Here is a 25,546-nt window from a genome sequence, read left to right as displayed (position 1 = left end):
ATCATGCAGCCAGAGGGACGTGAACAAAGCAAATGAATTATGTGACTAATAATTATGGAAGTTTCCAAAGGACAAAGGAAACTCTCCAAGTTTCCTAGTGACAAAACAACAAGGCAGGCAAAACAATACCGATAACCATCTGGGTCACTTCATTAACTCCTCATGTAAGCAGTAGGATGCTGGGTAAAACCATCATATCACTGCGGAGACCAGAAGAGAAATGATTTTCCATTGTAAGTAGCAGCAGAAAGAGTGACACAAGACCCAATACGCAAAAATCAGAGCTCTGATGAAATTGTTTGAGGGTCACCCTCTCTTGTTTATAAAAATGTGTGATGAAACTCAGAAGCACTAATGTTAGGGGTCTGGGAACTAATGAATTAAACCTCAGCCCTACATAGCATAGCAGGAAATAACTGGCTTTTAGGCAAAACTGTTGTAAGGCTGTGTAACCAGCAACACAGGAATCACCGAGACACGTGAAGAGATGCTGAGCAGTGGTCAACTGCTGATATGGCACTGATGTCAGGCTCGAGGCAGCTTGCCAAAAAATAGTCTGTTGGCTGCTGCTAAAAGCATTAGGTATCTCATAGTATGAATCAGCTTGAAAACAGAAGAAAAGAGGTTTTTCTGAGGGCCCATCCAAAATTCCCTAGAAGTAAGGAAGGTTTGCCTGAATGCCTCTTAATTCAGAAGTACATTGTTGAGTACTAACAGGTACTTAAGAAATGTGGTCAAATGCAAGCTGTAATGTGTAAGCAGGAACTGGTTTGCATCAGAGATAATAAAAACCAGCAGCCTGTGGAAGAGCTGCAGGAACGACTTAAGGTCAAATTGGAACTAAAGACCTTCTTAAAAGGAGACAAATTTGGAAAGCTGGAAAACAGAAGTGGCTGTCCTGCAGTATCACTCATCATTAGAATCAGTCCAAATGATCACTGTGCATAAAGGAAGAAAAGAGCCGTTCAAAGTTTACCTCAAGATCTTCCCTACTGTAGATATAAAACCTGGAAAGTGCTAAACAGTTACTAGGAGTTTCAGGAGGGGGTCTGAGCATTAGTATCAAATCTGAGGTGTGAGTTTGTACGAATCTTCCGAGAAGCCTATCTACAAAGACCACTTTACAACACTGTGATTGGAGCATGAGCTCTGTGAGCTGCTCATGTCCTAAAAACTGAAATGTAAAATTTCAGGGAGGTCTGTGATGGATGTAGATGGTTTTAAAGAACTGTTTTTACCACATGAAGCATTTATAGCACACTGGGACTCAAATTTTGAATTCCTAGTATTTTATTGACGGACTCACATAAGGCTACAGCCAGCTTCTTAATGAGAGCTGAATGGGCATTATCCCCTTCCTCCACTAGACAGTCAGCTTAAATAAAGTTTCTCAGCTGCTAGACTTGCCCTGAGATAAACGAGTGGAGCAATGCCACAGCAAATCTTGACCTCTCAGGGCAAGGCATGCCATCCACTTGTGAGGCAGCAGAGTGACAGCGTCAGGAGGGCTGCACCACAGGGGGAGATCCTACTAGCATGTCTGGCAGCTCTTCTAGGCAGAAAGGGAAAGTGCTGAATTGACAGAACAGGCTGCCTTTAGGGGCAGAGAGAGACAATTTTGACTTTTTCCACAGGGAGTCCTGAGCTCAAACCAGAACCATCGTGTTTCCTTGGTTCATGGTCCAGTCTTTGAGGGCTGGTCACTGCCACTGGGTAGCCCCTGTGTTCCCCCTCAGGCCTGGCAGCATTCTGATGGCCACCTGAGCACCACACTGATGCTTCTGTAAGGGCAAGGGATATACTCTATATATATATATATATATATATATATATATATATACATACAAAGCAATCTAAACTTACGTACTGAATGCATAATTTCAGTGGCAGTAATGCAAAAAACCCACAGAATTTAACAAAACTACTGAATAACTCCCCCCCTCCCCCCGGATCTGTGGAACTTTTTGTCAAAAATGTTCAAGTGGGTATTTTAAAGAACAAAGTAGCTATTTAACCCCACCCCGCCTCTTTCTGTTTCTCCCCAGAGCAGACACCTACAGCTCCTGGGCCGATTTGAGGTCACATAACCCACTACTCCTGCATGTTGCTGTGGAGTGTAGGCAGCCGTACAACTGTAAACCAGGGAACAAAAATCAATGGCGTTACACTTAACAACGAGGAGATAACCCTGAGGGGTGAATGGCCTGTTGAGCACCGAAATAGCCTCCGCTCTCCTGGCGTGGGATTGCTAATGGAAAGCACCACGCTACCCCACCGGCCGGAAGCCTCCCAAGGCCAGCGGCAAAGGGAGACTTCTGTCTGGAAGATTAAGGGTTTTTTTCCCCCCAGTTTCTCACAAGCCAGCTCCCTCCAACCAAACCCCACCCCAGCAGCAAGGTCACGGGCCCTGTACGTACATCCCGGGTCAGAAAGCCCCTCAGGCGAGCCCGCCCTAACGGGGCAGCGCGGCGGGCCCCGCCTTCCCCCGCGGCCGCCCCTCACGGCTGAGCGGAGCGGGCGGGGCCATATAAACGGCGCGCAGGGGGCCGCTGGTGTTACAGCGGTAGCGGCGGCCGCGGCGGGACGCGTGGGTGAGGCAGCTCCTCGGTGGTGAGTAGAGGGGGGTACTAGCTGCTGGCAGCTCCGTGGAGGTGGGGGGGTGGGGTGGCGTGTTGTGTATCTCTCGGGTACAAGTATTTCTATGGGCTTCACCGAGCCCTGTTTGTATCTGATGTAGGTCGGTGGTTTGCTCGGCGCCTTCCAGAGCCCTCTGCCCCTGAACGGGATCATGCCGCTTTTTATCGCTTCCTTGTTTCCTCCTCCTGATGCTCTTCACCTCAAGGCAATTAGAAAGAATTACTTGGTTAAGTCAACTCTTACATATACTTATATTACATAATAACTTTTTGGAATACTAACTCATTGAGCATAAGCTTTCTGAAACATCTAGGATCAAACCCCTTTTAAGTAGCTAAATGTTCTGTAAGCTGGAGTATACTCTGTGCCTAGTGTACTAGGAATATTGTTAACTAAGAATTAATTTGATATGTGTCTTTTAAAGTCTGATCTCTTAACAGAGAAATTATAGAACAGCTTGAGTTGGGAAGGACCTAAAAGACCATCAAGCTCCAATCCCCCTGCCATGGGCAGGGACACCTTGTACTAGACCAGGTTGCTCCAAGCCCCATCCAGCCTGGCCTTGAACACTTCCAGGGATGGGGCATCTGCAGGCTCTTTGGACAACCTGTTGCAGTGCCTTACACTCTCACACTGAAGAATAGCTAAATACTTTGGTTTTATGGAACCTGAGCTTTAGACATTGTCAATTACAAGCAATCAAAGTTGTTTCTGAGTTTTGCAGTGTGTGGATGAATCACTGTATTAATCTAATCCAGTGTCCTTTAGGTCTAGTACCACCTCTATTATCTTACTGATGTTCAGGGAACAACAGTATATATTCAGTAAGGATAATTTATTTCTAATAAAACTGGAGACTTAATTTTATTCTATGACAAGGATGGGACCCTGTTTTTAATTAGTTTGCTGATTGAATTGCCAAGGGAATTCTTCTAAGGAAATCCTTACTATTTTTATCTATGTAGGGAAGAATTTCTGATTCAGAAGCAAAACAAGAATTTGGAAAATGAGAAAACTAAGGTGAAAGGGCAAAGTTGCTTGCTGGTCTCTTGGATTTTTTTTTCTGAGATAAGCTCTGCTCCTGTGCTTTAATTTCTTCCTGTGAGTACGAAAACACAGAAGATGGGATGTGAGGTAGAAAGAAGTGGAAAGACTTGAATGGTTGGTTTGGCCTAAATAGCATTACAGCAGACTGGTAAACCTTTCAGAGGCATAAACCTTGCCAGTTCTATGTAAGGCCCTCACCTTGGGATACATCAAAGAAAGTGTACTATAAATTTTCTGCATTAGGGTGTCCTATACATATATCAAAGCTACAGCTAATGCTAGTAAGTCTGTGTACAAATTGAAAACTTCACTTGGCTGTGTTAGAGTACTTCAACGCCCCAGAATTACACAGGAAAACTGAGTAGGCTTGGTTGCCTAGGCAGAGCGAAATGCAAAACACACTCAAGTACAGATGTATTTTTAGGGGGTTTTTTTCAGTGTTATTTGTGATAGATGAAAAATTGTTTAAATGTATTGAGGTGAAAAAAAAAAGCTAATTTTACTTTCAATTTTGATAAATTCCTCAAAAGTAAAAAATCGTGTGTGTGGCTGACAGTGGGGAAGCTGATCTTGGCTTTGTCTTCATTAAATAAATAACCTGCAGTTAACCATGTGAAGAAAGGAATATGAGGAACTTGGAGCTGGAAGTGGCCAGCCTCTGGCACAGTGTCATACCTGTGTAGCACCACTGCTTCCCTGTTGCAAAGCTGGCATACTCTATGCCCATGGCTTCTGATTTTTGCACTGCCATCTTTGGCAATATAGGGGCTACACTTACTTGCCTTCCCTTTTTCTCTCCAGTGGCCTAAAGAGTAAGATGAATTTCTGTGAGCTTGGTTGTTGAGTATTTGAAATTGAGTGCTTTTAGCCCCTGTGGGGTTTTTTATTGTATTGTGTGTCAAAAGACTGCAGACTCAGAAAGCTTCTTGTGAAGTAAAGATGAAAAAAGTAAAACTAGGGCTGCAGTAACTCAGGCATGCTCAGTGTCTGCAACTTCTGTTAACTTCATTTGGATACTGGATTGTTGGCCTTTTTGGAGGAAGTGAAAGGGAAGTGACCAAAGAAGGTTCATCTTTCCAAAAGGCAGTGCTAAGTAAGGGTGCACTTGTGATATTTTCCATCTGGGCAGGACAGGTGGGTAAACAAAGTAATAGGGAATGTAAGTTTCAAGGGAAATAGTTTTAAGTACAGTTATTCCAGAAAATTAACTGGCAAGAAGACAAGCATAGAATTCCATGTTTATGAGATTTTTGGGTTTTTTTTTTTAAATAAGGAATGGTAAGTATTTACATTTTGAGGAAGGGAAAAGAAGCTATGGAGAGACCAACTCAGTTTGGGAAGGGCAATCTTCTGTGGGCTGGAATTGGTCTGGTTTTGCAGTTCTTTTTTTCTAAGTGAATTAGATTACTGTAGCATTTTGTGAAGCATATGCTGCAGCTAATTAGGATTTGTGGCCCCATTGTCAAATGTACTTAATTGACTTCTGAGTTGGAGCAGCCTTGTTTTTTTTTTTTACTGTAAAAGGCTTTATGCAAAAAAAAAAAAGGAAAAAAAAGGGACAGAAGATAGGTAATAACTGCCTTAAAAGTTCCATTTGATTGCAAGATGTTGACAAACTGTTCCAGGTTGCTAAAAATCATTGGAGGCTGTTCATTATGGTGCTGCTAAAAATCATGCCTGGGTGACAAACTACCTTAACCTTTTGATGGCGAGGGTGGCAGTGGACCAAATGCACAGTAAAGACATTAGTTTTAACCCAGGTGCCTTTGTGCAGTGTTACTGACTGCTGATTGTCAAAGGTATTAAATGTTTTTTAGTATACTTGAAAGGTTCATCTTAAATGGACATGAAACAAAGCTTTAATAAATGTTAGTGTATATATTTATGTAACAGATGTACTTATAGAAACATTAAATCACTATCTCATTTCACAGAAAGAAAAATCAATAATGTCGGTACTCAACTGGAAGACCTTTATTTATGGAGGTGTAGCATCAATCACTGCAGAATGTGGTAAGCCTTTCTTTTAACTGCTGACATGATTTCCTTTACTCAGATAGTCCCTTTGAAAATAAACTTGGTTCTGTGCTATCAGTGACAAAGTAGTATATGGTGGTCTACAGCACAGGAGGTTTTTTCTTTACATCTGACTGAAGAGTTGCTCAGAATTTGGTTACAATGTCAGAACACTTGTGTCTGTAAACTCATGTCCCATGTAAGCCTTGAGTGTTAAACAAACTCTGTTTTTTGATTCTGTTGCTTGGTATTTGTTGATCTGTTCCTGCACTGTGGTCATAAGTATATACAGCTTTTGTTTTGCTGAAATAGACAAGAGCTTAACTTGTAAAGTTTTTCACTTAACTGTGAGTAGCTATCATAGGATCATAGAATGGTAGGGTTGGAAGGGACCTTTAGAGATCATCTAGTCCAACCCCCCTGCAGAAGTAGGTCAACCTAGATCAGGTTGCATAGGAATGTGTCCAGGCGGATCTTGAAGACCTCCAAGGAAGGAGACTCCACACCCTCCCTGGGCAGCCCGTGCCAGGGCTCCTTCACAGTGAAATAGTTTTTTTCTTGTATTTAAACGGAACTTTTTGTGTTCCAGCTTCATCCCATTACGCCTTGTCCTGTTATTAGACACAATAGAAAAAAGATGTCCCAATGGCCTGAGAGCTTTTAGGTGATGTAAAATGAACCACTTCTTTAAAAGAAATTCTTTGTAACAGACACTTCTTTTCCCCTGTGAGTGTTTTAATATAATTTAATAAAGTAGAGGCTGCTGTTTCTTATACCTTGTTGTTATGGTTTAACCTTAGACAGCAACCAATGATCATGCAACTGCTTGCTCACTACCTGCTCCCCTCAGTGAGATGGGGAGGAGAGTGAGGAAAATAGTAAAGCTTGTGGGTTGAGATAAGAATAGTTTACTAACAAAAATAAAATATAATATCAACAACAATAATAAAATTGTGATGAAAAAGAATATAACAAAAAAGATAGCAGTAAAACCAAGGGAAAAAAAAAAAAGAGAAAAACCTCTAAGTGAAGCCCAGAGCGATTGCTCACCAGCAGTGATCTGCCCCTCCCTGCCAGCTCCTGGGCATGATGTCCTATGGTATAGAATACTGGGGCCTGCTGTCCTGGCCATGCTCCCTCCCAGTTTCTTGTGCACCCCCAGCCTCCTCACTGGTTGGGCAGGGTGAGAAGCAGAAAAGGCCCTGATGCTATGGCGATAGCCAAAACATTCCTGTTATCAACATTCTTTACAACACAAACCCAAACCACATCAGTGTATCAGCTTTTAGGAAGAAAATTAACCCTGTCCCAGCTGAGAGCAGGACACATATTCTCTGTTGTCTTTAGATAAGTACTCATTTTTTTTTTTCTGATTTTTCTTTAAGGTACTTTCCCCATTGATCTGACCAAAACACGTCTGCAAGTTCAGGGTCAAGCTAATGATGCCAAATACAAAGAAATCCGCTACCGTGGAATGACACACGCGCTGGTCAGGATATGCAGAGAAGAAGGATTGAAAGCTTTATACTCTGGGTAAAATCAACTGAATTGCAGTAATGGTTTATAAACAACATACTGATAAGTATAAGCCCATAGCTTTCAGATGTACAAGGTTAACCTCAGTTAATCTGTAAGTTGAAAGACTATACTTAGATTGTTTCAGTCTTCGCACTCTGCATTAGCGCTTCACTGTTTAAAATAAAGCTTGGGGGGAAAAAAAAAGCTAAGCATAAAGTTATTCTATAGAATTCTGCTAGAGCTGTTCCAGCTCTCAAGAGAAAAAATGGGATTAACCTTTGTATATATACTGGCATACTTTTCTTTAAAACAGGCAAGATGGTGGGGGAAAGATGGAACCTGCAGATTACCTTTCATGCAAGCTTGCCTGTTATTTTGTAGATCACAAGTTGAGACATGGTCTAATAGTAACCCTTCCACAGGTCATTCATGTCTTTGCATGTTCTTTCAAACCCAAAACAACAAACCCACAAAACCTTATTTTGTCTGTAATGAGTTTAAGTGATTGATTTAATGAATAAACCTTTTTTTTTTTCTTTATGTTCAGTCTCTCCTGCCCTAAAAAGTATTTTGCTAATCAGTCTTTTGGGACTTCTTTTTTTTGAGCATAGCTATAATCACTGCCTCTTTTACAGGATTGCACCTGCAATGCTACGACAAGCTTCATATGGAACTATAAAAATAGGCACTTACCAGAGCTTAAAAAGAATGTTTGTTGAGCATCCAGAAGGTGAGTGGGTATTTTTTTTCCCCAATTTAATTGAAGACTATTTTGCTCAAAGCTGGTTATTTCCATTTAGTATCTTACTGTAGTGACTTGAACAAGTCTACTGAGAAGACATTCCTTGTACTAATTAGTCATTAGTCAGCAAGGAAAACTTGTCAGAGCAGTTTATGGCTTCTATAATTCATGCTCTCTGGTTTAAAGGAGGGGTGGCATCATCCTGCTCTGATGCATCTTAAGCTTTGTAAATCTGAAGCTAAACTATTTTTTCTTTGTTTATGGAATAGATGAAACCCTGATGATAAATGTTCTATGTGGTGTTCTTTCGGGAGTAATCTCATCATGTATTGCCAACCCTACAGATGTCTTAAAGGTAATTGTATTCTGTAGAGTTTGTCCTTAGTTTTAGTCTTCTCCTTGAGGAAATGCAGAATCTATGATGAATATAGGATTTGTTGTTTTGTAACCTTGTTTATTCTCATCTCTTAACTTTTAAAAGTCAGTAATGTCCTGAATTCTTAGAACTTTCTTCCAAATACTAATTACTTGGAAGTATGCACCTGGAATCTGGTGGCTGGTAGGATCCATGTAACTTTTTTCTGAGGGTAGGGAGATGGTTATTTAAGGTGATTCTCTTTAACTTTCATGTTATGGTGTTTATGTGGAAGCCACATGGTATATTTAATCTATACTTCTTAGTACCAGTTATAACCAGACTGTTTCTAACCAGACTGTTTCTAGAGCTCAAAATGAATGCAGATCAATTCAGAGGCAAGAGTTTCAGTAAGTGCTACTTGTACCATGTGATTTTTTAACTCCATAGAATGGCTTTGCAATCCAGTGTCCCAGGAAAATAGTGTTCCAACATCAGCCATTTAAAATGAATTGGTGAAAGATCATCTCTTTAAGAAGCTATTAGCTTAATTATAGTCAATAACTTCTTTTTCCTGTTACTTGAAAAGAATTGACAACATTTAACTTGCAAAACTGTAACATGTGACTTACATGACTTCCTCTAGTGAAAAATTCAGGAAATCTCTGTTTTTCTGAAACTACTAGGAACTTAATCCTTCATAGGGCTTCTGTGGTTATGTTAGAGGCTTTTCAAACATAAGCTTCTATTTCAAGTGTGGCTTCAATAATTTCCCAAAAATATGTCCATGTACCGAGTTGCTTGTCACCAGGCTTCTGTTTGGTAGTTGCCATGGCAGGTCTCTAGGGACATTTTTAGAAATCCATGGGATTGAAGACCGTGGTTCTCACTAGCTGAAACCTTAATCTTTTTAACCTTTCATTTTAACATGTTCCTATGAGAACGCTGTAAAGGATATCCTGCAGAACCCACCTGTCAGTCTAATCTAAATGGAGTAGTGCACAAGTCCAGAAATAGAACTGACTTAATACAGTCCAGAACTACACCACATTCTTGCAGCTGCATTTGGATAGTTAAGACACTTCAAAAGATTGCATCATGGTTATGATAATGTCAGATGTTAACTTCAATTCAAAGCACAGTTGACTTTACTACTTAAAAGATTGAAACTGAAAAGATTAATAGAACTGTATTTAACTCTTATTGGTTGTATGTTTGAAGTGTTTATTTTCTAATGTTCTCTTGAAATGAATCTCAGATCAGAATGCAAGCCCAAGGTAGTGTGATTCAAGGAGGAATGATGGGCAACTTCATACATATCTACCAAAAGGAAGGCACTAAAGGATTATGGAAGGCAAGTTTTTTTTTAACTATATCCTACCCTTTAGGTACACTTTGTAGCTCAGTTAAATTTCATGTACTCCTACTGTATTTTTATCCAAAACAAGAAGTCAGTAGCTACTAGGTATGTAGCTTGTTGTGGCTCCTTCTCTGCTGGTATCTCAGTGCATTTTGATAAAGGGTTACTGCTAGCCTGTGTTCAAGAATCAGCTACTCTTGAGAAAAAATAGGGGAGACAAATAGAGGATTAAATTAGGGTGACCATCTCTAGGACAAGTTACAACCCTTGGTAAGACACTTCTCAGTCTGTATGCTTTGCTCTTTTTAAAACATATCCTAAAGAACTTTTGGAAGTAAAGTAAAAAACTGAGCATCCCCTCTTGCTCATAAATTCTTGTATTTAGCCATGTAGGTTTTCTTTTCTGCCAATTACATGCAGTGACTGTAGAACTGAAGAAGGGAGAATTGTTCTCTAACAGCTGGAAAAGAGAGATGCTTTTCTGCTAGTGTGCTTTTCTCTCAGGTGTTTCTTGATCTCCATTTTTCTGTTCATCTTGATTACTTTGTGAGTTTTTCAGTTAGCAACAAGGGTAGAGACGGTACTACCTGATTGTTGAGTCTTAGCTGGCTGTTGATGTCAGAATTTGGATGTTCAGCAGAGATGGAGTAGCATAATGGAACTGAAATTGCCACTCAGTGTGGAGAAGTGATTTATTAATTTGCACTTTTAGTGCACATACATCTGAGACTTGTGAATTCAACTATGTCTACTTAATGCAATGTTCTCAACATGTACATGGTGTGTTGCTCTGTATTAGAAAAGCCAGGCTTTTCTGATGGTGCACAAAAGTTAATTTTAAATTTCAGCTACATCCTTTCTTTTGACAGGGAGTATCATTGACAGCCCAGAGAGCTGCTGTTGTTGTTGGTGTGGAACTACCAGTGTATGACATTACCAAGAAGCACATAATCATGTCTGGATTTATGGGAGATACAGTATATACTCACTTCCTGTAAGTTTGTCTAATGAACTGTTTACATAGCTCATCATTGGTTAGTTCTCTGTATGGGGGATGAATCTTTTGAATTTTCTATCGTGGGTCTAGATGGAAATATCCCTCTGTGTTTATACTTTCTGATGCAGCAGCATCTCAAATGGTAGCACACAGCATAGAAGCTAATGTTATTTGGGATTTAGATTTGGCTCTTTTAAATATGGAATTTGATTTTGTGAGTGGTCTGAATCATTCAGCTTTGCAAATTGATATTAGAGGAAAGTTCCAGTCAAATATTTGCTCTTTCCAGAAGCACAAATATCTCCCAGTACACAGAAACTGTATGTAAGGGCTATATATCAAATCTTCAAAGTGATGCTTTATAGTAAATAAAAGATACATTTTCACATCTATTAGCTCATGTAACTTTTGACTAAAAGCATTAAGCACTCATGACTACATGTTTTCTGGGGAGGGGGAAATTCTTGCATATCTTTAAATGCAGTAGGTCAAATTTCATTAGAGCTTTCTCTTCTTAGCTCAAGTTTTACTTGTGGGTTAGCTGGAGCCCTTGCATCTAACCCAATTGATGTTGTGAGAACACGCATGATGAATCAGAGAAGCCAACAACATGGAGGACATTCAAGCTACAAGGGTACTTTGGATTGCATCTTACAAGTAAGTAGGTCACATTGATAGCAGTAGAAACTGGTGCCATCAAGCAATGATTTTGGTGTAGAACTTGAAGTTGTTGTATGCTTCCCTAGAAATTAATCCAAGTCAGTTCTTAACGAACAACATCTGTGGTAGATGGTTTTTCTCTGTTGCTTACTGTCTAACGGAAAGCTTAGTACAGTCAAGGGCAATGTCAGTCTCTGATTTTGATTATATTGGCCCTAAATTGGCTTTGAGGTGGGAGCAACGATGGCCTTTTATGTGGAGAAGAGTCAATAGGAAGCTATTAGTGTCCACATGGATGACTTAACAGTCCAAGTCACCCTGCCAGTGCAATTTCTGTTGAGCCTGTAAAGCAAACCGAAAAATGTCAAGGCTGTGGCTGACATGAACTGCAGGTTTCCATCAGCTCTGCAAGTTTTTTGGAAAGATCAGTTACAGGAATGCAATTTGGATGAATCTGGGTTGGATGCTGAATGGCATGGATTACATCTTTACCTGCCATGTAATGCTGAGCAGGTGTTACTAATCTTGGCTTGATCTAGTGAAAAGTTTCCTTGTCCCATCATACAATAGGTTTAAATCAAGGTTGCAGGGCTGAGCAATCCCCTGCAGTGGTACAGACTCTTGTTAGCTGGGATACTGCTTAGATTTCTTACTAATAAAGAATTACACAAGTGTGTTCTTGATGTGGTTTTGATTTCTTTTTTTCTGTTTTTTTTTCCCAGATGTGGAAGAACGAAGGGTTTTTTGCTCTCTATAAAGGATTTTGGCCAAACTGGTTAAGACTCGGTCCTTGGAATATCATTGTATCCTTTTTCAAAGGTGTGCAAAACTACATAGCTAGCTGTACAACAGCAAGTATTAACAGTTCCACAGAGCACTCTGTGGAACGCACAGTGTCAGCACAAGGACTGTTTTATGAATGGAACGTGATGTACTTCACCATTTTTCTCAGTAAACTGCTGATGGCGTTTGTGATTCACACAGAGTGAATATTAGAATGTGACCTTGCAAAACGTTTTCCTGTTCCTCTAATTTCATGCCTGTCCTTTTCCTTGGTTTGGAGCCTAGTTTTAAATAAAATTTACTAGATGAGATAGGAATGGGGACTCTTTCTAGAACTGGGGGAACTGGTGTTTCTTAGCAATGAAATCTTTTTCTGTAATTTAGTCTCACACAACCTAGTTTGTGTTTCAAGAACCAGCTAATTGGAACCCTGGCAAGTGGGTTGGTAGTAGTGTGTGTTGGGCTTTTTTTTTTTTACTGTGAACAAACCTATTTTAGCTTATCAAAGCTCAGTGAATAGTCTCTAAAGGCTTTTGTAGTACTCTCCTGCCTCCTCAGTCCTGTGTTTAGGATCCTGAGAAAGAGGGATAGGAAAGCAGTTGGCATCCCCAGCCTTAAAGCTTTTGCTGTACAGGAGTGCCCTGAAACAAGATTTATTGTTCTGCCTAGCAACAACAAAAAAAAGTCAACCAGCGCTATTGCACAGGTGGGAACTAATGGAAAAGCAAAGTTTCACACTGCTGTCCTTTAGTAGTGAAGTCACTGTTTTGCACTGGATGAACAAGCAGTTTTCCTTAATCAGCTGTTCCAGTTCTTTCTGACATATGAGCAGCTGAAGAAATTGGACTTGTGATATGCCAAACGGTAGACTGAATTCTGTTTGTGTACAGCTTGAGTTTAGGGCAACTTGCAAGTTATCCTGAGTATTTGCTCATTGATGTCTGAGATGCTGGCCAAAAGAAGAGCTTGTCACGAGACTGTTGCGAACGAATACAACCTGCAAGTGACTTTGAGGCAAACTGGCTCCTGTAGCAGTGGATTGCTGGCCTGATGTAGAGGATATGCGCTGGTGGAATAGTGGAACAAGGTGGAATAGTGTCTGTCAACTGTTGAAGTCTTCTTGACTGTGAAAATGTGTGATGCAGTGTCCTGCTGTTAAGACTCAGATGCACAGTGTTTATAAAGAACAATCTTTCCTTGGCAGTACCAAGGAGGTGGGCTTTTCTGGTTTTCAGAAGTGTATATGATTTGACTGTTATAGTTTGTTTTCTAATTAACTGGAAGTGTCACAAGACATCTTTGCAGGCTTTCAGTTCAGCAAAGCACCTGCTGCAATGCAAAATCTGCTTCTGGTTTTAGAGCTTTCTTGTGTTTCAAGTCCTTAGATGTTGGCATGGCTTGCTGGGAATTATCCAGCTTCATTTGAAAACGCGGTCACTACAGTTGTCAGTTCTGCATAGCTTGAGGAAAGGCTTTCCTCCCCACACCGCTCCCAAGTGTATCATTCTTAGTTTTTCAGCATAAGTGATTCCTCAACATATTCATATGTAAATTGAATGAAGTTCAAATGAGTCCATGCTCATCTGCCTCTCTTGCAGAGAAGCTTTCTTTGCTTCTTCTGTTGCTGGGAAGAACTCCTTGTAGTGGTTACTGGCTGTTTCAGGGCATGTGAAATGCACAGGTTTTACATGGAACAGTCCAGGCTATGTTGTGCAGGTGCTGATGTGAAAGAACCAACCCCCTTCAAAGGTAAGTCTGCCCTAAATATGCCTTTCCCTCTTCAAAGACATGCCAAACCCAGAACAACTGAGCACTTCATACAGCAAACAGTCCTAGGTGCCTGCAACGTCCAAGCAAGCACTTCATGTAGAAATTACACACGCTTCCTTAAAGCATTGCCTTTTGTTTTTAGTGTGTATCAAAACTCCAGGGGCATTAACTAAACAGTTATGTTAAGGTTCTTATGAAAAGCTGCTGTGGAAATCCAGGGCAGGAAATGTGTGAGAGGCAAGTCGTATGGTGATCCTTCAGTGTTCACAGAGGGTAGCAAAGCAGGATGCATAGCTCTGCAATTTTTGTGCCACTGTGTTAATCAAATATTTATGCTTGATCATGCATTCCATTTAAATGGCAATTTCCAAATCATCATAATCACTTAAAATCGCCACTTTTGAATTCACAGCTGGATTTTTAAACGCACAAGGCACTTTCTTTCCTACAGCACAATGTTTTCCTATGTATGTGGGTACGTTTGTGTGGTGTTTTTTCCTTACAGCTGTTTCTATGCTTTAATGGAAAGATTTGTAACTATTTTTCTACACTCTGTAAATGAAAGGTTTGTTTTACATTTTTCAGCTTATTAAAAGGTTTTTAAATCATTATGTAATGACTCTGAACTGCTTACAGTTTATAAACTTCAAATGGCAGGGGGAATGTGTGTGTTTAAATACTTGGAGGTGATGAACCAAGGAAAGCCATTGCTGCCATGGAGCTCGGTGAGCCTAGTGGTTATTTAGCCAAGGCAGACTTAGGTTGCTGTAGTTGAAAGCTTATGTTCCCAAGCTTATTATTGCCCAAATAATGCATATTAACCATCCCTTTCCCAGTCTTAACAAAAACGGCTTGCTCTGGAGCAGATGGATCAGTTTAGTCTACTGTAGCAGGGCAGGATGTTTGTTATGCTGTAACCAGAGTGGATTTCTGGAGTTGGTGTCTGACAAGTGCAGCCCTGAGGGGATGAGGAACCTGCCTGTTTGGAGTAACAGGGTGGAAGTGCATGGTGCACTAGTTACTCTGTGGGGCAGCTGGAGAGGAATAGATGGACAAGGTGGACTCTGACATCAACTGCTGTGCACAGAGGGCATCAAAACAGTGAAAAGGGGAGCTGGAGATCCCAGCTGAAGGTGGCTTTGCAGCACGTGCCATTCATAGGACATGCTATTCAGTAATTCAGCCATGCCTCAGTTAGGATTTACTTAGATGTGCAATGAATAAAAGATTTAAAGTTATGAAAATGAGCAGCCAACCAAAGGTAATGCAGGGATTTCAAAAGTCGAGGATGAATTCTGCATCAGGCTCTGAGGCATGGTGTGAAAAGCAGCTCTGGTTGAGGGGGTGATGCTGCAGAGAAATGAAGATCATTTACATAATGAGGAAGCTGGGTGGGGATGTAAGGATGTGTATGCTGTCAGTGTTCTCTTAAGGAAATTGTTCTTGGCTTGCATGGGCATACACTTTCATGCGTGAAAAACCAGTTAGATGGTTGGGTTGAATGAATTGTAGTTGATGGAGTTAAATCCAGTTGGCGGCTGGTGGTCCCTTAGGTCTCAGTGGTGGGGCCATTAATCTTCATTAATGATCTGGATGAGAGCATAGAGTGCACCCTCAGTAAGCTTGCAGATGACACCAAGCTGGGTGGAAGTGTCAGTCTGCTTGAGGATAGGGAAGCTTCACAGAGAGATTTAGACAGGCTTGATGGCTGGGCCAAGGCCGGTGCCATGCATTTTAATAAGGCCAAGTGCTGAGTCCTGCAGTTAGGCTACAACAACCCCCAGCAGTGCTACAGGCTTGGGGAGGAGTGGCTGGAAAGCTGTCTGCAGGAAAGGACCTGGGAGTGTTGATTGACAGCAGCTGAATAGGAGCCAGCAGTGTGCCCAGGTGGCCAAGGAGGCCAATGACATCCCGGTCTGTATATGGAATAGCGTCAGCAGGAGCAGGGAGGTGATCATTCCCTTGTATTTGGCTTTGGTGAGGTCACACCTTGAATACTGTGTCCAGCTTTGGGCCCCTCTCTACAAGAAGGACATTGAGGTGCTGGAGAGGATCCAGAGGTGGGCTACCAAGCCAGTGAAGGATTTGGAGCATGTGTCCTATGAAGAACAGCTGAGGGATCTGCGGCTGTTTAGCCTGGAGAAAAAAGTTCCAGGACTGACCTTATCCCTGTCTACAATTACCTGAAAGGAAGTTGTAGTGAGGTGGGAATTAGTCTGTTCACCCTAGTAACAAGCAATAGAACAAGAGGAAATGACCTTAAGCTGTGCCAGGGGAGGCTCAGGCTGGGTATGAGGAGGAATTTCTTTCCTGAAAGGGTTGTCAGGCATTGGAACGGGCTGCCCAGGGAGGTGCTGGAGTCACTGTCCCTGGAGGTGTTTAAGAGAAGGTTGGCTGTTGCACTCAGGGAAATGGTCTAGTGGTTGACAGGGCTGGGACAAAGGCTGGACTTGATCTTAAAGGTCTCTTCCAGCTGAAACGACTCTCTGATTCTATGCCTTCCCTGCATCAGTGCTGCCCTGAGGCTGGAGGCTTCCAGCAGGCAAGGGCGAGGACAGCAGTGCCCTGTGGGGGCGGGCAGGAGCGCGACAGCGGACTCGAGGCACAGCTGACAGCCTCGTGTGCCCCTCCACCTCGTTCATCTCTTTCTTGAGGGCTGCAGTTATCAGCAAGGATTAAACTAGATCAAAATCGCTGCTGCAAAAGCCAGTCTGAGTTGTTAACACAGAGGCTCTGATCTGGTTGAGTTCGGCTCAGGGGGCTGCAGCCCGCGAGAAGCAGAGTTGGCCGCGGGGGGTGGAGGGTGCTGCCCGTTCTGCCGCCCCTTGCCGCCGCCTCAGGAAAGCGAGTTGCACGGGACGGGGCTCAGCTGCCCGCCCCGGCGCCGCACGGGGGCCGGGCCGCAGCCACCTGCGCTCCTCCCTGGCGGCAGGGGGCGCGCTCCGGGCCGGCGCCGCACGGGGGCCGGGCCGCAGCCACCTGCGCTCCTCCCTGGCGGCAGGGGGCGCGCTCCGCGCCGGCGCCGCACGGGGGCCGGGCCGCAGCCGCCTGCGCTCCTCCCTGGCGGCAGGGGGCGCGCTCTGGGCCGGCGCCGCTCTGCCGCCCCGCCCGGCCGCGGCTGACGCGGGCGCCTCCCGCCGATGACGCTGCTGCCACGCGACGCGGAGCGGGGCGCCGCGCGCTGAGCCTCCCCCGGAAGCGCGGCCGCGCTCCGCACCGTTCCGCCCCGCTCCGCTCCCGTCCCCCGCCCGGCCCGGCCCGGCTCGGCTCAGCCCTGCCTGGCCGCCGCCGCCAGCATGGCGGAGCCTCCGCCCGCGGAGCCGGCGGGCAGGGAGCTGCGGGACCGCCTGAGCCTGTGGGACCGCCGCCCGCAGCCCACCGCGCCGCTCAGCGACCGCCAGACGGACTCGGTGCTGGAGCTGAAGGCGGCGGCTGAGAACCCGCCGGTGCCGCCCGAGGTGAGGCGGCGGCGCTGCTCGGGGCGGAGAGAGGGAAGGCGGGAGGCGCCGCGCTGCCACGTCGCCAGGCAGCCGAGGGTGCCGGCCCGGCCCGGCTCCACCCGCCCCGGCGCCCGCTGGGCCGCCGCGCTGCTCCCGCTGGTTACGGGGCTCAACAGCCTTTGGCGTTCCAGCGGTGTTTGGCCCCGGCGGCGCGCTGAGCCCTCGCCCCGCTGCGCCCGCTGCCGCGTCCCCGGCCCGTCGCCCCGTTCCGCCTCCCTTGGGAGGGCTCGGGCTTCCCTCGGGGCCCTAGCCCGTGGGGCTGCCCGCCCGCCGGGCTTGCGGCGGGTTTGGGGGCAGCTCTCCTCTTAGAAGCCGTGGGGCTTGCTTTGCCTGCCTTTACTGCTTCCCTCAGTTCACCAAAGTTTGTCTTCTTGCATTTGAGGGCTTTAGCCGTGGAGTTCTATGGGTCTTCGTCCTCTTAATTTGATCCTAGTCAATGTATAGCTGCTGGCACAATTTAGTGAGCTGCTAGGAGTAGTAGCAAAAAGCTTTGTAGCTTGTCTTCGCCTTGTAAGACGGGGTTTGCCACTCTCTTATAAAATATCACACTCTGACAAAGGGATCACTTATGAATGCTCCCTTGTCTACAACAGGAAGAGGAATGAAACGTTTACATTTCCTAACTGCGCTTCTCAGGAGAAGCTTTGTATTTAAACAGGGTCATAGCACAAGTTACAGTGCCGTAAAATCAATGAAGTTGGCTCTTAGCAAGTTCTGAAAGGCCAAAATAACACAGAGGAGAGGATAAAGCTATTCCTTCCTCAAATGCACCTGTTTCATGTCATGTTTTCTGGTTCCATTTTTTTAATGTAAGCTGTATGCAACTTCACTAGAGTAAATATTGGCAGGCATCCAGAATGATCTTTAAAGGATGTGTAGCAATTTGAGGATGTTCTTAAGGATCAAAATTGGCTTTACACCAAGACAAGTACTGTGTTTGCCAGTCAGGACAATGGGGATGCCAAGATACCAACTACTTCAGTTGGTGCTGCCTCCTGAAGTGGATTGGAACTGTGGTTTGGCATCTCAGCTGTTCTGAACAAAAAGGCTCTGAAGGATTCATCTTTTCCTCAGTAGCAGTCACGAGAGAAACCCTGGCCTCTCAGCTAAGGTTCTGCCTCTTTTGGGAAGTGGTGGGGAGAGATACGTGGTGGAGCTGAACGTGATAGGTCAACCTTTTCTCAAACAGTTGAAATCCTGATTGTTCTTTTTGTAGACTAATATTACTAGGCAATGACAATTTTACTCAAGGCATAACTTTCCAGAGAGATACCAATTTGTATTTAAGTAGTGTTTTCTGGTTTTTTGTTATTGATATTCTCAGCAACAGAAAACATACTTTACTCATCAAATGAGTGAAGAAGGGTATTACGTTAATTAAGAGTATATAATGGCATTTATTTTCTTGAATTAATTTCTTCCATATAAACTAATTAGTAGTCTCCAATCATATTTGAATGCAGTTTTCTCTCAAGTTGCTGTTTTCTCTTATTTTTCCTTCTTAAAAGCTGATCGTGGTCAATAATTGCCATTCAGCAGACCTATTCCTTGTTTCCTAAAAAGCATTTCTCTTTAGCTTGACTTCTTCATTAAAAAGGATTTGAAAGAATAGGAAACATTATTTTCTGAATAAATTCTGGCAGTGTCATGTCTGGAGTTTTCTCTGAATATCTGGCAAAAATGATCTGACAGTTCCGATGCAGTGGGGGTGTTTATTTTTCCTTCTGCCTGCATTGTGAGTTCTGATGTTCTCAGATACTTTTCTAGTGCATTTCTCTGGGTATGGCACCAGTGGAATTTAAAGTATACCTCTTCAGTCTGTCAGGTACAGGTACATCCAGCTTCTCTTCCTACAGTAACATATACTTAAATAAAATGCTGTATATTTTCTGACTTTAAAAAAAGCTTAACCCAGTTGCGAGGTGTTTCTGAATATATAGATATGGTAGTTGTTGGTGTATCATCATATTCATGGGTAAAATGTCTGTTGCATTTTGTCCTTCAAAAGTAAACGCCTCTAATTTTCTCAAGTTGGTGCTTTGAATTCTCTCGTTGTCACAGAGCTGAATACACTAATTCTTTGTAAGTCCTGTCACTGAAGTTTGTGTGTTTTTTTGAGCAGCTTCCAATTGAAGATTTGTGCAGCTTGACATCCCATTCACTAACTGTGACGCTAGCGGCTGCGGTGCCAGAATCCACAGAGGATGTCCTCTTGAAAGGATTTGCCAAACTGGGGATGGAGGATGAAAGAATTGAAACAGCCCAGCAGGTAAGTGGTGCTGAACAACTGCCAAGTTGCAGTGATCTTCTTCAGAGAATTCTGTGAATGTCTGTGTCTTTTGGTGGGTGTGTTACATTTTTGGGGCCAATTTCAAGATGCAGGTGGAAAAAAAAATCATTGAAGTCTTAGCTCTGAAGTGACAGATACTTTTCCTATTTCAAGTGAAATCTTATGTGAGAGTAAGGCACCCCTTTAGTAAGATGATGTTCACCAAGATCATCAGGGGACTGGAACATCTTTCATATGAGGAAAGGCTGCGGGAGCTGGAGCTGTTTAGTCTGGAGAAGAGGAGACTGAGAGGAGATCTTAATAACATTTACAGATCTCTAAAGGGTGGGTGTCAGAAGGTTGAGGCATCCCTTTTTTCTGTCATATCTAGCAACAGGACAAGGGGTAATGACATGAAGGTGGAACACAAAAGTTCCATTTAAACATAAGAAAAAACTGTTTCACTGTTCAGGTGAGAGAGCCCTGGCACAGGCTGCCCAGAGGGGTTGTGGAGTCTCCTTCCTTGGAGATCTTCAAGACCTGCCTGGACACGTTCCTTTGTGACCTGATCTAGGTGAACCTGCTTCTGCAGGAGAGTTGGACTAGATGATCTCTAAAGGTCCCTTCCAACCCCTACCATTCTGTGATTCTGTGATTCTATGTTACTCATAATACAGAAGAATGTTATGCCCCTTTCCCCCTATTTCTAATGTGACAAATGAAACCAAATAAATAATTGTGCAAAGTAATCCAAATGAAATTCAGTCTCTCCTATTTTAATTCGGTGGAGGAATAGAATAGACTATTTCAGTTGGAAGGGACCTACAACAAGGAATTCTAGTTTGTTTGCTTGATTAATAGTTAAGTTGTGAAACAGCTCTGTTTTTAACAAAAACTCATATTCGTTTCATAGATCTGATTATGAATTGACTGCATGTGATTTCTGTTTTGTTCACACCATAAAATCTTTTCCAGTTCTTCTCCTGGTTTGCTCAGGTACAAACACAGATGGATCAAGATGAAGGTGCCAAGTACAGGTACGTGTTCTTTCTCGCCTCTTTTCACTGTGAGCAATTTAAACCTTGAAGGGCTTGATCCTGTCACTGTGATGTTGGCACATGTTCGCATTCAGCTGGCAGGGAATGGGGGAGTGCGTTGGAGTAGTTGAAGCTTTCCAAGGCAGTAATGCCCTACTCCTGTCCTGAAGGCAGCTGACCTTGGGGCAGAACAGTTCAAAAGGACACAGATTTCCTTCTGTGCCCAGTATATTAAGACAGATTGAAGTTTGTTTTCATTTATAGAGAGAGCTATAGGCAAAGGCAATCTAAGAACTTTCATATGCCTTCTCAGTTCTGTTGCTATTGAAATGGCATCCCCTGAGGGTGAGGCTGTGTAAGCAGATGTGGCTGGCAGTCATTTCTGCCCTCACCAGTGACCAGCTGAGGTTCTGTCTGCATTCCCTGACATTTAACTCTGGTTATGAGATTTGGCATTCTCATCTCTTTTTGTCTGACTTTTCTATTGGCCTCAGAAGAACCCCTTCACGCTGACTTCCACATTTCCTCCTCAAGAGTCTGAAGTACAGCTAAATCTGCTGATGGCTTCTATGAAAACTGCCTTGTGTTTTGGGACTTTACAGACTTGCCCTTGGCCACAAAGATATCCTGCTATATTCTAGTTTTCTCCAGTTTTCTTTGGTCTGCCTCTTCCTTTCTTGCTCTGACAAATACTTGAGGACATGATGGCCCTTAAGCAGAGGTTTAGACATATACTAAGCTCATGGTCAGATCAATAGTAATGTAAAAATAATACCACCTTTGCACTTTGTCAGTTGACACGTTCATAGTCTGGCACACAGACACTTAAGTGGGCGATGAATGCAGAATGGTTTGTATGATGGCCAATATGGAATTGTTTGCAGGAGGACAGAGGAGCAGGAGGAAAAGAGGTTCTTTGCCTGTTGTACACCAAAGGGTTGCACGTGACTACAGAGAATCATGATTTTACTGGCAGCTTTGTACGTGGTGAAGTAGAGCTCAGAAGTTTTAGCTGATATCCAAGAGTAATTAATTTTAGATGATGTTTTAATCAAGCTGAGTATTTTGCATGTATTTAGTGATCATTTAGAGTTTATACCTGCATTGAGCCTTAGACAAACTTGGTGTCATTAGGTACTGGATCTGTTTCATTTAAGCCTCTTTCAATCCTCAGAGTAAGTTTTCAATCTTCTGGATAATTTCAGCTACTGTAGAGGAATAAAAGTAATTTGTAAATGTTAACTGAAAATTTTATAGCTAGCAGTAGCCTGCAGTAATCACTGTGTTTGTGCTGTCCATTTAGACAGTATTTGCGTGCTCTGGACTAGCTGTGGTGTGTGCTGCTGCTTGCTGGGGAGGTTTGCTGTAAAGAATGTAGGGGATATAAAGTTACTGCAGGGGCTGTTTCAAACCATATGGCCCTACACAAAACATCTGCTTATTGTACACAAAACATCTGCTTATTGTGCACTCTTGACCTTTTATTCCTGGAGAGAGAAAGGCAGTGGCAGTGTCCCTGCAGGCAGCTGTATTGGCAAATATGGAAAGTGAAAACTTACTTCTGTTCTCTGTGGATTCTCTTTTTCTAGACAGATGAGGGATTACTTATCTGGCTTTCAGGAGCAATGTGATGCTATCTTGAATGATGTGAATAGTGCACTTCAACACTTGGAATCACTGCAAAAGCAGTATCTTTTTGTGTCCACCAAGACGGGAACGCTGCATGAGGCCTGTGAGCAACTTCTGAAAGAGCAGGTAATCTTTAATGGGAAGATTATTGGAAACTTGTAATATACCATAAACAAAAGTTTCTTTCTCTCAGGCTGAGAAAACTTGTGAGCTGTGGTGACAGTCCCTTCATTTGTTTTGAACCTCTTTTTTTGGTGCATTTCACTTGCAGGTAGGGTGTCAGGCACTGCGCAGTAAAATGTTCAGTATATGTTCGTACACACTTTAATCAGGAAGAGTAGCTAGCTGAGGGCACCTTTTGTGACTGGTGCCTGAACAAGTGCAAGCTTAATTAACTTAAATATTTTGAGCTGGTTATTGCAAGAAGAGAGATTTTTTTAAAGTTATGAGCTTATTTCCCAGATTCTTTCTTTCTCCTTGTGAGCTCCTCCGACAGTGATACATTGAACATGTCTTTTTTTTGCTTGACTGGATAAGGGAGAACTTCTGAAAGCTCCAAGTCAGGATTTCTGCAGCTCTCTGTGATACTACTCATGGAATCATAGAATGGTAGGGGTTGGAAGGGACTTTTAGAGATCATTTAGTCCAACTCCCCTGCAGAAGCAGGTTCACCTAGATCAGGTTGCATAGGAACGTGTCCAGGCGGGTCCTGAAGACCTCCAAGGAAGGAGACTCTACAACCTCCCTGGGCAGCCCGTTCCACTACAACTGATAGGATTGCTGGTTATATGCAGTAGTGTCTGGAATGCTGACAAACCTGTGGAATATATGTTTTTAAATATGCTGTTGAGAGTAATGTGTCTTTCTCTGGTAAGAGAGAGTGAGGAAGCACTGCTGTATTCTACATCTTTTGTTGTAGTTAGTTGCAAGTTATCTAGAGTTAATTAACAGTGGTGTGAGTTGAGAGCTGGAAGGGGTGCTGAATAACTTTTATATATTTTATTTATTAAAAATATTTAAGCTATTTACTAGATTGCTTATCTACTTTTATGTATTTTTTTTTTTAATAGTCAGAACTTGTTGAATTGGCTGAAAACATCCAGCAGAAACTTTCTTATTTTAATGAGCTGGAAAGCATCAACACAGTAAGTATTATTTCACTGTTAATGCATTGTCTTGGAGAATGAAAGTGTACCCATCTTTTGAGCTTTGTGGCTAACACTGAGTTACTTGGGTTCCTTACAATGATCCTTTGTGTTGTTTTCCAAAGAAATTGAATTCCCCTACGCTGTCCGTGAACAGTGAAGGATTCATTCCCATGCTGGCTAAACTTGATGATTGTATTGCATATATTTCATCCCATGTAAGTAATTCTGTGTTGATTTTAGTTAAATCTTAATAGTTGCAAAACTATGTATTCATACTGTTGTTGTAGTGGGGTTTTTTTCCCTATAAAATATTCTCTCTGCCAAATACACTAAGAAAGCAAAGATGACAATTCATAAACTTTTCACTGGAAGTACTTAGTGTTCTGCTTAATTTTTCTAATACTGTTTTCAGTTTGTACAATCCAGCATTTCTAGTTAGGAAAAAGTATTTTGAGTTGTGATAAATATTCTAGTCTGTGATTGTTCATGTTAAAAATGAACTTTTTATTTCTTCCAGCCAAATTTTAAGGACTATCCTGTATATCTGACTAAATTTAAACAATGCCTTTCTAAAGCTATGCACCTTATCAAGACGTACACTGTGAATACACTACAGAACCTCACAAGCCAGTTAATGAAAAGGGTAAGGTGAATCAGTAAGTGGTAACTTGAGCTGTACTGAAATGCCTACTGTAACACTATACCATTTTCTTCTCTCTTAATTTTTTTGATATGAGGTATGAGGTGTCAGCAGTTTTGTGTGAAAATAGGTCAGTCTTGTACCACAATGTTTCAGCTGAAGCTTGTTTCAGCTGAATCTGACAGAGACTTAGTGATCCAAAAGATTTAAAATAATAATACATTCCTGGAAATGAAAGAAGGTGAAGTAGGTGAATTGAGATAGGTGAACAATAACCTCAGTGAAGGCCAGGTAGTGGACATGGATTGTTAGAGGTGGAGAGAAAGGCTACAGGGAATACTTTCTTCAAGTATACAGGAGCTGGGTGTCATAGGGTGAAAACTGTTGGAGGTGTTGAAGCACAGCAGCTCTCAAGTTCAGGACACGAGTCTCTCAGTATTGTATTGCAGTAGGTATTTTTGGGTGCTCATGGTCATCTAAATATTTCTTTCTGATAAGTCTGCAGTGCTTTGTGTAGCTGCAGAGAATAACTGTGACAAGTTCCTGCTAGTTTTGACAGAATATTTTGGTTAATCTTAAAGTGCTGTTAGAGAATCACATGGAAGAGCTGGGTGCTTTACTCCCACACACTCCAGTGGGGTTTAAGTGAGGTAGGGAGGTTTTTTGGTCTTCTTAATGTATTAATAATCTTGTGCTGCAATATTTTGGCAGAAGAGAAAGGAGAGAGGAATGTCTGGGATGTCTCTTTCTACTCACTGTTTGTGTTTTTCTTTTTTATATTTGTTTTTCTCTTTTTTTCCTCTCTCTTTTCCCTTCTCCTCCCTTCTCCCCTTTTTTCAAGTAATTACTGTTATCCTTGTGCTATTTGTATTACAGGAAAACTTACTGTTATGAAGGATAACCAGTGAAGTTGAAAGATGCTAGAATTGAGAACTGACAGACCTAAAAGAAGGAGGTTTTAGACAGTGTTCATGGAAGGCTGCTAAAGGATGCCTCTGGTGTTAAGATCTTGCTTAAATGACTTTAAATATCTTTTATGTTTGGTACAAAAATAGTTTCTGTTCTTAGAAAAGTATCATAGTGTGGTTTGATGCCAATGGTTTGCCTTGACTGAGCTGAATTCAAGCAGAATTGAACATTTGTGGTAATAAGCACACCTACAGAAAGAAGTCAGACCTTATTTCTGGATTCGGATTGCAGCTTAGTATTTTTTAGTCAAGAAAGAGACTTCTTTTAGGAGTGAGGTGACGTCCTTCTTGCTATCTACAGAGAGGGATTTTGCAGATGTTTTGCAGATTTCTCTGAAACCTCTAATGTCTGCTTCTGCTACAAGTGCTGTACTAGACCAGTGGCCTTTAGTTGTGATCAAGTGTTGGGATTTCCTGTTGCAGCACAACAGGAGGTCTTGTCAGGACTGGAAAGAGACTGATGAGACCTA

At 42.6% G+C, this 25,546-nt stretch overlaps 2 protein-coding genes across 2 annotated transcripts in view; both read left to right on the top strand.

Annotated features, from left to right (window-relative positions):
• Positions 1 to 2,538: 2,538 nt before the first annotated feature.
• On the top strand, positions 2,539 to 14,343 carry SLC25A30 (solute carrier family 25 member 30). The gene is made up of 10 exons (XM_062020477.1): positions 2,539 to 2,610; positions 5,619 to 5,697; positions 7,086 to 7,233; positions 7,854 to 7,948; positions 8,230 to 8,315; positions 9,574 to 9,669; positions 10,545 to 10,669; positions 11,191 to 11,329; positions 12,055 to 12,135; positions 12,927 to 14,343. The coding sequence occupies exons 2-10, from the start codon at positions 5,634 to 5,636 to the stop codon at positions 12,966 to 12,968; spliced, it is 876 nt and encodes a 291-aa protein (XP_061876461.1). The 5' UTR covers positions 2,539 to 2,610; positions 5,619 to 5,633; the 3' UTR covers positions 12,969 to 14,343.
• A 2,748-nt stretch (positions 14,344 to 17,091) lies between these two features.
• COG3 (component of oligomeric golgi complex 3) overlaps positions 17,092 to 25,546 on the top strand; it is a 34,114-nt gene continuing 25,659 nt past the window's right edge. Inside the window, exons 1-7 of the mRNA XM_061994957.1 lie at positions 17,092 to 17,343; positions 19,508 to 19,654; positions 20,630 to 20,691; positions 22,281 to 22,446; positions 23,391 to 23,465; positions 23,591 to 23,683; positions 23,986 to 24,111. Coding sequence (XP_061850941.1) covers positions 17,182 to 17,343; positions 19,508 to 19,654; positions 20,630 to 20,691; positions 22,281 to 22,446; positions 23,391 to 23,465; positions 23,591 to 23,683; positions 23,986 to 24,111 — 831 coding nt within the window. The 5' untranslated portion in view covers positions 17,092 to 17,181. The remainder of the gene's footprint in view (positions 17,344 to 19,507; positions 19,655 to 20,629; positions 20,692 to 22,280; positions 22,447 to 23,390; positions 23,466 to 23,590; positions 23,684 to 23,985; positions 24,112 to 25,546) is intronic.

Source organism: Colius striatus, chromosome 1, assembly GCF_028858725.1.
Source record: "Colius striatus isolate bColStr4 chromosome 1, bColStr4.1.hap1, whole genome shotgun sequence".
In the NCBI taxonomy this organism is placed as follows: domain Eukaryota; kingdom Metazoa; phylum Chordata; class Aves; order Coliiformes; family Coliidae; genus Colius; species Colius striatus.
This window is presented reverse-complemented; position numbering and strand designations above follow the sequence as displayed.